The sequence below is a fragment of the Anser anser genome (assembly GCF_964211835.1).
Source record: "Anser anser genome assembly, chromosome: 1".
Lineage (NCBI taxonomy): Eukaryota > Metazoa > Chordata > Aves > Anseriformes > Anatidae > Anser > Anser anser.
Window position 1 is genome coordinate 4,534,712 of NC_139720.1, and position 12,506 is coordinate 4,547,217.

The 12,506-nt window shown below is 42.2% G+C and overlaps 1 protein-coding gene across 1 annotated transcript in view; it reads right to left on the reverse strand.

The window, feature by feature from the left end:
* The window catches only part of ITIH5 (inter-alpha-trypsin inhibitor heavy chain 5), a 46,107-nt gene that overhangs the window by 19,481 nt on the left and 14,120 nt on the right, over window positions 1-12,506 (reverse strand). The window contains exons 6-7 of the mRNA XM_083844075.1: window positions 7,354-7,523; window positions 6,739-6,855 (exon numbers count right to left, since the gene is read on the reverse strand). Of these exons, the coding sequence (XP_083700201.1) occupies window positions 6,739-6,855; window positions 7,354-7,523 (287 nt within the window). The remainder of the gene's footprint in view (window positions 1-6,738; window positions 6,856-7,353; window positions 7,524-12,506) is intronic.

A 12,506-nucleotide genomic window follows, 5' to 3' on the forward strand; every position in this document is an offset into this window, starting at 1 on the left:
TGTTTCTCACGTTGATTAACCTCCATCCTTCATTGTGCAGCCGCTCTCTCACAGTGGGTGGCTCAGCAGTCGGCAGCTTGCTGGGTTTGAAGCTTTCTAGTCCCTTCTCAGAATATCCTACCCGTGCATGTAACCCCCTAGGAGCAATGTGTTGCTCCTTTACAGAGGCAATATGCTACCTATCTATGGAGAAAAGACCCGAGATATTTCTCCACAGAGAGATTGCACCATTCCTACTCAGAGAGGAGGTGTCATTTCTCCATGGAGAGGAGGCATGTGTTATTTCTCCATGAACGGGAGTACTATACTTCCACAGAGACAAGTACCTGTTATCCCTCTGCAGAGATCATCACTCTGTAGCCACCTCCTTTCATAGTCCTTGCATTTTTCCTTGAACTGTGAAACTTCTTACTTCTAGATGCAACTTCATTAGATGCATTTTCATCTCCAGTGGATGAGGGATGGTGTAATGGTTAGCTATTTGGAGCAAAATCCCAGTACTTTTGCTCAGGGTTAGCACCAGGCAATGCAAAAGCACTAAATAGTAGTTTAAAAAATAAATTAAAAATAGGAAAAAAAGCAAATTTGCCTGTTTTCCCACCTGAGAGTCTGCCACAGGGCCCTCACAGTCCTTCAGCACCTGCTCCCCTTCTTCATTTTCTCCCTTTTCCCCATTTCCTAATGTCCTCAGCATCTCCAGCTCCAGGAGCCCCACTCCGTCTCCTACGTTCTGCACATCTCTGCCTCCATCCCAAGCCATCTCAAATGAACACAGGCAAAATCTTTGCCCAAAACTCTGCAGAGCTGAGAAGAGAGCAGACACTTTGAAGAACATCAGCTCATTACATCAGGGAATAACTATCCAAGCAACAGTTTTCTCCTTATAACACAGATTGTATCACACACCCTGTTCCTAAGAGACCTCAGATTACATCATGCAGACCCCTGAATCAGAATCTGCCTGTGAACGCTGCCCGATGACTGTAGTACTTCTTACTATAGTAACATAACACAGAAGACATCGTTCCTGTAGGCTTTCCAACAAGGTCCCAGGCAGTCGTTCAGAGCCTTGACTGCTCTATGCAGCTAGAGACAGACTGACCGGGTTGGGCAATGCCTGTAGTATGTACCCCCTAACAGGGTGAAGGAGTATTTACTTGGAAATAGCAGTGTTGCAAGCAGTGCTAGACTAATAGCTTGGTTCTTGGCAAAGATTGGATGTCTTTTAGACTTGGGGGATCTTGTACAGCCACAAGCCCAGCCTGTACAAGACTCTGCAAGAAGACAAGCACGGACAAAGAAAATAACCCAACTAAGTTCAAATTCATAATGACAGCATGAACAGAAGCCAGGTCTGGCTCCCAGGTAATTGCTCCAGCAACTAGAAAACACAGTTCTACCTTGGAAAGGACTGCAGAAAACCGATCTATCGTTTCACAGATTTATGTGCATGCCTTGAGGATACTGGGCCTTCAGTCCCAGTCTGAGGCTCAGGTATTTGTCTCTAGCTCTGTCACAGCTCTGCTTGTGTCTGGTCATGGACTCCTGATCCCCAGACTGACCTCCCAGCTTTATTTTGCCCCTTCCTTGTTTATATGGACTTGCCTGGTGATCACTGGGTTGTGTTGGTCACTTCAGTGGCATCTGCTTTTGGCCCAGCATTTGATGAATTCAGCAAATTGATGAATCCCCTTGGAAACCTTAGGGAAAACTCTCACTGTCTTCATGGGGTTTCAGATCAAGCCCCAGCCGTATCTCCATGTCAAACTCTGCACTTGGTTTGCTTCCTATTTACTCTGAACCCAATTCAAAGACTTGCTGTTTACAGCTAGGCTGGGGTCTCCTCGGGGAATGCTGTCTCTACTTCTGTTGCCTCAGTGTGGAGCAAATCAGCTGTGGCACGCCAGCATTAGTCCTAACACCACAAAAAGATGCACCCTGTCCTGAACACCTGAGGGCACCTTGCTCTGAAACTTGCTTTTTAATTTGTGTGACCATGTCATTAGTTGTAAGTTTTAGAGTTTGGGAAAAGCAGAATATTCTGCTGCATAACAAATACTTGCACCTTTTTTTGGAAGCTGAACAGTCAAGGACTGTACGGACTGACATTCTATTTAGTGTAGTGATTACTACATTCCATATTCACACCTAAAGAGAGGAATGAGATGGCAATGTTGTATGCTCCTGAGTAGGAGGCAGCTGCATCGATTTAGCTGGTTGTGGAGACAGAGCACACAGTTCCTCTGCATTAACTCAGATGGTTGCTTTCCAATGGAAATGGAAAAGCTGACAAATCTTTCCTCTTCACAGTAGCTTTAAAATCACTTAAGGCTGTAATTAGGATTCGCATTTTTTCCAAAATTCCCTGGTGGTTTAAGGTAGTTTTCCTGGACAGCAGCCACTATGTGGGCTTGTAGTCAACAGGCCCCCAGCCAGCTCTGCAGCAACCAACAGAAATACGTAGAATTTGGAAGGAGAACCTCATGCGTCCAGGTGCTTGTCTACTCTCTCACCACCCTGAAACTACTCAGAGAGAGCCTGTGTGTTGAGGCACAGAGGTTTAGGGATATGTGTATATAAGGCCTCCAAAGGGTCTCAGACAGTGTGGGTCATGAATCAGGGGTACCAAAAGTGTCCCTTGGATGGATGCAGGCAAATAAACTGAAGCATTTGCAAACACGCAGCAGGACCCAGCTTCAGTTGAGTTCCTCCTAGCACAATTAACCTCAAAGAAAATTACAGCCTGGCACACTACCATTGACAAGCTGCCAGGCTTGCAGTGTAGCCAACTGATTAACGGGGTGTGTGGGCATTTGCTGCCTGTGGGAAAGGTAAGGTGAAATGAATCTGTGGTTGAAACAACTACATTTTATGATGTCTGCAAAACATCTGCAGATCCACCCTGCTGGGGACACATTCATAGCTTGGAACATGCCTCCTCTGTAACACTGGAATTGCAGGCTGATAAAGGTCCTTTTTCACCATCTTTTCACCATAACCTGCTTTGCCAGGTTGGAGATAATCATGGTAGTCACAAGGTGGCCAACCTGTAACTGGCCCATCTTTCTCCTAACTGGGGGGACTGCAATGCCCCCCACCTCTAAAGTAAAAGGTGCTCATAGAGATCAGCAGGCCAGACTGCTCGAAAGGGCAAATGACTTTTCTTCCCAGTAAACCTTATAGATATAACCTGTTCCCTAGGCTCTTCTGCCTCCCATTAAAAGCAACTATTTCATACAGCGCTTACTTCCTCTTTGTAAATGAAGGAATAAAGCTCTTGAGGACAGAAACAGTATTTTCCTTTCCAGAGGGACAGCAATAATGACATGCAGTCTTGAACACGAGAGATTTTTTCATTACCATTCTCAATATTTTTCTCTTCCTGAACTTAATCTCCCTACCTGCTAGACTGTGAGTGTCACAAAGGCCCAGATCCTCAGTGGAGGTGGACTGCTGTAACACAGATGAACTCATTAGACATTACCAGGTTTCAGAGGCAGTGAAAACCACAGGAGAAATGTGTGTATTAGCTGGTCTTCCCCACAAAGCTCATATATACTTCAGTGATACGAGGGGAATGTCTCAAAGGTCTCAATGATTTGATCTAAGCTGATCAACCAGTCCCACTACATGTGTTTGCAAATGGGTCTGGATATCTCATTGCTTCAAGGACTGAGATATCTTAGAAATAGAAGAATGGCACAAACAGATAAAAATTCATGTAGGAAACAGAAAACCTTCAGAAAGGAAAAGAGGAAATGACTCAGATCACGGAACTGCAGGATACATGAAATACTGACTCCATTTGAGTCACATCGCCATTAACTCCATGAAAGCAGATGGGTGAAGAGTTCAAAATCTCCTTGAGTTGTTATGGAAAAGGTTGCACAGCTGATGTCTCTCATCCTTGCTTTTACAACTTTAAAAACTGTCCTTTGACATAGTTACCAAAGGTGACCTGAAAGAGCACTCTCTAGAAGTGCTGAGTGTATTTTTAGCTGATCTTGCATGTGACTCAGTAGACAGAAATGAGGAAAGGCTGTCCCATGGGAACTCCCAGCTCTCTACACACTACCATAGACTACCACAGCTGAGAGAAAAGGAGGCATTTCCCATGCTCACAGGTATCCTGCCACCAGGGGACGTCTCTGTAATTTAACAAACATCTAAATACCAACAATAGTTGGGTAAAAGGGCCACTGAGCAAACACGGAGAAGAATATTAATCAGCCAGTCCTAGATCTTGGGCTTTCTTTAACTAATCTCCAGTCCGGGTTGTTTTTTGTGTGTGTGTTTTCTTTTTCTGTTTTGTTTTCTTTGTTTGTTTGTTCATTTACAATTTAAGCCATTAAATAATTCATAATTCAGTGAAGTCCTGTGTTTTGGAGCAGCTAAAATAAGAGCCAGGTAAGTGCTTAATTCATGTAGCATTCCTCCATAACATACCAGTGGTTCTCCATAAAAAGAGTGTATCTGAGATAACAGGCAAACGTTGAGCACACCCTTGACAAAAGTTCTGGCTAGACGCTTGCTACAGGTTTAAGGGGCATCTACTTCTACCTAATTAGCTTGAAAATTATATATTTTTACTAGTAGGTGCAATGAATTAGGCCTTTAAGGGTTAATCCCTGGCCATGTTGTTTTTAGTAAGTATATGAAAAAGAAACGCTAATACGGTCAGGAGGAGAATAAAAGCTTTCATAGTACAAGGTTAATCTGCTGACCCAAGGCACTACTTGTGCAGCTCATACCACCACCAACCCCTTCAGAGTCCTAATCTCCCTGTTTCGGTGCTGTACAAGCAGATTGTCCGCTTTCAGCATGCTGGGCTGGGTGCATTTGGGCACTAACTGTTTATTCTGCAAGGCAAGGCAGACATTTTTCAGCCAAAGGATAACAGAAAGCCAAGAGCCAGGCTCCGTCCACAGGAATTTGCAATGATTCCAAGGCATCTTCATTCAAGACCTACTTCAGCACAGTACTAGGTGCGTTTGTTAACAGCTCTCTATTTGCTACTCCAGTCACTGGGGAAGGTAATTAGGAGCCATAAAAGCCATGCTCCATTTTAGCTTACAGTGGAGATAATTGGATTTAATAGGGACCATAGCTTCTAAATGAAGATTTATCATCACCACTGAAACCAGATGGTAAAGATTTTATCAGCAAGAGAAAGGCTCACTCACAATGTCCTTGATCAAAGGCAGAGAACTGTCAGGGGATGGCCATGGTTCGTGTTTGTGTCGGCCATTTAGGCTAGTGTTGGTGGCCAAGAAAAAAATAAAAGTGTGCTTTCAAACAACCACAGTTTCCAGAAATATCACTCCAGGTTCTAGGCAGGCGACCAAGGAGCCTGAGTGGACTAATTAGAGTTCCTTAACTGGCCAAGACAGAAGTCTGAGCCATTGGCCTTCAGTCATTCTAGTAGGGTTATAACATGATATCATCCATCCAAGCTGAAACTGCCCCATATTGGTGTCTAAGAATTGTAGAATTATTTAGGTTGGAAAAACCTTCAAGATTATAAAGTCCAACTGTCAGCTGGATCTGTCAAGTCTCATCACTAAACTGTGCCCCTTAGGGCCACATCCATACATCTCATAAATACCTCTGGGGATGGTGCCTGCCCTTTCCATGGGCAGCTTGCTTGACTACACCCTCTGTGAAGAAATCTTCCTAATATGCAATCTACACCTCTAAACTTGAGAACACCTTAATCTATGTGGAAAGTGACACTTTCCCCTGCCTTTAGATCGGCCATGATAAGAACACAGAAGGTAAAAATTTGGCCCATTCAACAGCCAGAAGCCAATTAACATCTCTGTATCTCATGACTGTGGAGAAACTCTTTAAGTGGAAGGAAACTACTAACCCTACCCAGGCTTTTCTTTTTTTGCACAGATACTTAAGATGGAAACTGGGCTTACCTCTCCAGTTCAAATGCAGACCTGAGATATATCTATCAGAACAGAGTTGAAATATTCATTTATCTCTGCTTCTAGTTTGGAGTGATAATATCACACTGAGAGAAAGAGTTATTCCCCCAGGAATGGTGCCCTTTCAAACCAACTAGCTGGATCCTGGACTGGAGCTGGTTTTCATCTAACCAGCTCAGAGAATTAGAACAAAAATGTTCAGATACCAGCCTGAACCCTCCACATCAAAGGCCAGTTTTAAGCATTGGTGATATGGCCTTCAGCTTGATATGTTGGCTCGTGTCAGGATCTGTGCCCTAGAAATAAGTCTGAGATTCATGGTGAAAGAATCAGATTCTCAAACAGTATAAACTGACCTTTCTTTCAAAAGAACCCATTGAGTAGTACATCACTAAGGATTTTGCCAAGGGTTTTGTAATGTGAAGATAGAAGTATCTTCTCTCTGCTAATCTGGATACAATGGTCTGCCGAATGCACTTTGCTGGGAATCCTCTCTATTCTGCCTCTCTTCAAACTGACCAGAACAGAACTGCCCAGCACAATCCTATCTGTTCAGTTTTGACAGCACCGGCCTTTTATGAAGAGCAATGAAGTCCTCTGCACTTCTTGTTCCCATCCCAGTCCCATTAACATGGTAATTTCTCATTGCAGGTAAATTGTCTTGCCTTGAGGTGTCTTCAGAGCCTTGTTTCACTTCAGACATAGCAAATATTTTGGAGAAGAACCCACCTGGTGAGATGAAGCCTGAAACAAGCTTTTTACAACCATAAAGCCAACCAGCCCATAACACATGCAAGGACCTCACCTGTCTCAGTTTCGTTCCCACCATGGATGCGCTGCTGTCAAGGACAAAGACAACGTTCTTTGGTAACGGAGGAAGATCTGTGGGGGCGAAGTAGTGTACGAAGTACCCATTAAGAATCTGTAGAAGAGTAATGAATTTAGGAATGGAAGGAAGATCATGATGCAATGATCCGCACATATCATTATGGGATAATTCATTGGGCACACGTGATCCTGCTTTCAATATCTGTGACTCTACTCTGGAGGATGAGTTCCCTCTTAATCCCAGGGCCCTGCTTATCCAGAGTGAGGGCCTAGTGGAATTCTCTGCATCTCCTGCCATGGTGGACATTAAGGTTTCCTTCCAAATGCAATAAGGATACAACATAAGTATCCAGGGATCAGAACCACTACATGAAATTGAAAAGCAAATACAAAAAGAAAGCCAATGTAGTATGTACCTGTTTAAGTCCATCTTGTGGCTGCAAGCTCATTGATTTTATTTTGGACAGTTCTTACAAGATGGAGAAGTAGCCTTCACTTGGAAAACGTCTGCCAGAACATATGGAGCATGCAAGACAATTGAACCATTTCAGACATAGTTAATAACATAGAAAAAATCAGTCATGTAACATACCTGAATATCCCCAACACTCAGCTCCCGGTTGACATCATATCTAACTATGAAGTCTCCCAAAATGCCATTCCGGGCAATCTTGGTTTGTTCAACAACATTGGGACTGAATGTAACTTTAGCTAAGGTTTTTGTATGTCCAATTACAGTAGAAGGAGGAGGAGAAACATCACCTGTTGAGATAAAACCATAATATTACAAGTTTTTCCTATTTTCTTACAAATGTCTAAGCACAACACACAGTGTATTACCATGGAGTTAGGTCAACTGGCATAGCTACATACTGAGATTGAAGATTCATCTCACCAACAATAAAATAAGAATTTAGTAACCCCTGCCCTGAATGCTAAATTGAACTCAATACTGCAATATTATCAGCGATAGAAATGTTTATGCAATATTCCTATGTTCATTGCTGTTTGGAGGTCACCGAACTCAAAGGGCAGATACTCTCTATATAACTGCTAATCACTTTGTGTGAATAATACACATCAGACATCTAGGTGATATTAATATTTGCCAACTCAAGAGATCTAGAATGCAGATCCTATACCTGAGCTTCTGCCAGTCAAAGCAGATATGATTCACTTGACTTGTTTAAACATTTCCTCTAGGATGAGATGAATCATACTGCAGATTTCTACAAAATATAGAGAGATCTTGAGATGACTTGTTCAGATATACCATAGACTTGAGGTGGGATTGATCTGGCTGATTACAAGCGTCTGTGTAATGTCTGCATCTGAACAAGTCACCTTAGTTCTCTGTATGTTCAGCAAAGAGCTATCGGTACAGTCACTGCAACTTCAATATGGCATACTGAGCCAAAACCCAACACTTGCTAGTGCAGTCAAGCAAACTGCATCCCAGAGATGTAACTCACCTCAATCTCCTAGAGTGTCTCCTGAGTCAATGAAGACAGAGAGCTTTTCAGAGAGCATCTCAAAGAAAGACAATAATTCAGGTCTGAATGTCCCTGAAGAAACCTCTACTTGTCTTGCCAGCTCTGTTCATTTTCTGAAGCTAAGTGATATGAAGATTTCTTGCTGTCTCTTTGTGTGGCCCAAATCCTACCTTACTGTCTTTTGGTGCGTCAGCTGTTTATTCCCTATAAATCCCATGTGGACCCTTACATTAGACAGCCAAAGTTTCAGAGCTGGCCTTGACGTGACCCAGAGTTATGGGATAAGTGCTTTTCCATTTGTGCTAACTAGCTGTTGAAAACACTGAAATAGATTCTCAGCTGATGTTCTTCTCAGGTGCGTCAGCTCTTATGGTGACTCCTCTGAGACATGGAAGTACTATTATCTCTGTTTGCATGCTGATTAAAATTGGTGGGGATGAAATGCTTAATTATACTGTGCTGGGGGGGAGGGTGCCTCTGTTCTTTGCCAAAGACAGCCCAAAATGTCTGTGGTATGGCAGGGAAAAGAAAAAACGTGTGAGATTCAGTTCTGTTGTAGGTGTTCATAGTGCAAGTACCTACATCTGATATGATTTTCTAGGCTCTGTTATACTCAATGGAGATCGGGTCAAGGGTCGGGGAGATTAGAGTATGATACATCTGGTCATATGTAGGCAAATTCTTCTGCATAATTTTAATTATGTTCTAGACTCTGTTAATGATACTGATCACAATGACAAGGTGCAGGCAGTCTTGGAAAACCGCTCTCCAGGGACTGCTATAACACTGTCTGTGTAATGAAGAGTGGCACTTCACCTTTGTAAAGTGCTTGGAGCAGCATTACAGGAATGCAACATGACAGCTGTTGGCAACATTGAACACCATCCACCTCACATCTAGATCCCACAGTGGTTTACCAAACTGGATACATAAGATTACGTCCATTTAACAAGTGGGAAAATGGAGGCATGGAGCGGTTACCTAACTCTCCTGACTTCCCACAGGTCAAAGTCCATAGAAATGCCAGGAAGAGGGTTCTTGTGGGTTTATAAAATGATTAGCCAAAGCTGTGACATTTGCCCTAAAATGTTATATACAATCTAGACTTATCTAGGCAAAGGAATGAAAGTAAGACTCATAAATCAATAGCACTCTGGTATTTCATTTCCACATTGGTTTGGCTTTAATTTCACAGATGTCCTGTGAGTATGTTTGAATAGATAAGGCACAAGAGCATACTATTGAGGCAGGGAGGGGTTCCCTCTTAGGACCAATTTCTATGCAAAGAAACTGTAGTTGGAAGACCTGGAATGTGAAACAAACTCATCATCAAAATTCTTGATAAAAGGAAGTGCAATGACAGATATTACTCAACTTCAGTAAAGTCAGCAATTGACTCTGTATCATGGCTTCTCTAAGTCAATTCTAATCCATCCATCCTGACAGAAACAGAGCAAGAGGTCCCAACCAATGCATTGAAATTGCTTACAGACACCAGTGTCAAATGTTAAAAGGGGCTTATAAAATGATTACCCAGAGATTTTTGACATTTACTCTAAAGTCTGTGTACAGTTCAGATTTCCCCAGGCAAAGAAAAGTCATAAATCAGTAGCTCTATAAGATTTTATCTCCATGTTGATTTGGTTTTACTTTTATAGCCGCTCTCTGATCTGATGAATCAACAGATGTAATATGTTTCTAATACACAATGCATCAGATTTGCTTGTATTGGCCTTCCTGGATTTTGGGTCTGTCTTCTATCACTTCCAAGGTCACATTTAACTGACAGTGTGTGGGAAATGCCCAGAATTCATAAAAATGGCTTAACAGTTCATTTATATTTTCTGATTTATTTGAGGGTTTCACATTACTTCTCCTTAACTGCTGAAAAGCAAGCACTGTTGTCAGGATTAGTGAAAGCCAGTCTTACACTGGAAACAGAAGCTCTCTCTTTTTACTTACTGCACACGTATCTGTGGCTGTAGCCTTTGGACTTCTCTTCAACGTTTCTCTGCCCTAAGTACGTTGATGGGTTGAGCACGATATGCTGAGAATCACAACAAAATGAGTTACAGTCCCAGCATTTCTATGGACTCTGTCTGAAATTAGCTGAGTAAGGCAGCCACTCCATGTTCCACGTTCTCCTGCCTGTTAAATGAGCATAATCATACGCATCCAGTTTTGTGAAGCACTGTGGAATCTAGATGGGATCATGCTGATCACATTTCTTTCCTCAAATACTCTTCAAAGCACTGCATAAAGGTGAGAAGTGTCATTCCCTGTAACTCAGACAGGTCTTTAGGAACTCCTAGAGAGGAGCTTGCCAAGCTGCCTCACATTGCCATTATCAGTGACACAAATATCTGCAAAAGCAGCTCCATCTTTGTAGCCATTCTTCTTCCATCTCTAGGATGGAAATTAAATCCACATATATATACCATATGAACCGATAAAAAAGGTCCTTTTTTTTTTTTTTTCTTTTTCTTCCTGGAATAATAGAAATCAGCTCTGGAAGGCAGGTTATCTAATCCATCTCATGTTACCAGGCTCAATCCCTTCCTACTTGGCTTTGTGACATGGTCTAGAAATATTACAGACCTCCAGAAATGGAAACTCAATACCTGCCCTTGCCAGACCTTTCCAGAACTCCACTTTTTCAAGGTTAGGAATACATTTTCAATGTCTAATTTACATTTTTCTTTCCGCATTACAAACCTATGACTTTTTGTCCTTTCTATTATTGACATAGAAAGCACAGTATTCGTTTCCTCCTTGGAACAGCCTTTTGTATGTCTGAATACAATTACTATGTCTTTCCCAGGTTTCTCTTTTAGGCAGCACCTGATACCTGGATCACAATTACTCTCCCCTGTTTACTGGCCCAGTTCTTATCAAACAAGTGACTGAGAGAGGAAAATCTATGAAGTATTGCAGACTATAAAACATGGATGAGCTCCAAAGACCGGAGCTAATCCATGCTCATGCTGAGGTCTTTAATAAGGTCTTTACACAAATTTTCCACCAAATTCAGATAAAATAAACAGAGCAGGCAAAAATATTTTTCATGCAAAAATGTAGTCCCCACATGATGAAAAGTTAAATCCAAATTATTTTGGAGGCTGGCAGAGGCAGCAAGAGAGCTCAAATGCCCAGTTCATCCTCTGCTAACAGCTAGTAGCTTCTAGACACCTGTGATAAGATATAAAAACCTGAGACTTATGACTCTGAAGAGAAATAAAATCATTTTCAAGCAGCCTGGTATCTCCCTGCCCAAGTTCATGGCTAGTTCTCACACTGCTGCCCAGGAGGAACAGGATGAGAACAGCCACCCCTGAGGATCCTGGGTTTTACGTCATTCAGAAAATGGCTCCATGCCGGGGTCACCGGAAAAGACCAGGATCACTGGCCTCAACACCTCCTGTTTTAGGCTTTGTATGTGACAGAAGTGGACACCTGCACATATTAAAAAATTATTTTCCAAAACATATGTGTCTATTACCTTCCTGTAGGAAAAAAACAACTCCCAGATGGTGCTGTGTGTGAAGGAGTCACTGGCATAGGAAATGTCCTGGAAAGACCTGTTATCACCTTGTTTCTGCTCCATTCTCAGAGAGGATGTACACAGGACTTTCCAAGAGCAAAGCACAGGATGACTTTGCATAAATACCTGGGAAACTGTGAAACCAAGTTCAATCTTTGTATCTTGGGCCCTTACAGCTAAAACCAGGACAACTGGACTCTTTACTGCTTCTACTCCTACTGTTACAATGCTGCTTTACAAATGGCAAAAAAAGTGTCCTTCACTCTTTCACATCAAGGGGCATCTCCTGTCTGTAAGTCTTTAAGTTTTGTCTCTTCTATTCATCACGGACTGTATGGATACTAGCAGGTTGGATATAGTCAAAAGTGCAAATCATGAAAGAATATAGAACAGAGAACTTTTTTTTTTTTTTTTTTTGACTGTGTTTCCTGCCTGGTGCATTGGCTTTGCTGATAGCATGTAGAAAACACTACAAATGTAGTAAGATTGGTCCACAAAATATAGATCAGCTCCTCCACTTTTGGCTATCTAAAAGATTTGCTCTCATTAGTTTTGCTAATAGCATTTATTGCCACAGTGGGTTGGCATTTCAGTTGTGATCATCAATCACTGCTAGCACTCATCATCTGGAGCTAGCGATGGGTGCAGAGCCAAACAGATTTGATTTGCATCTTGATTTTCCTATCCTATACAAGCTCTTCATGACCTGTA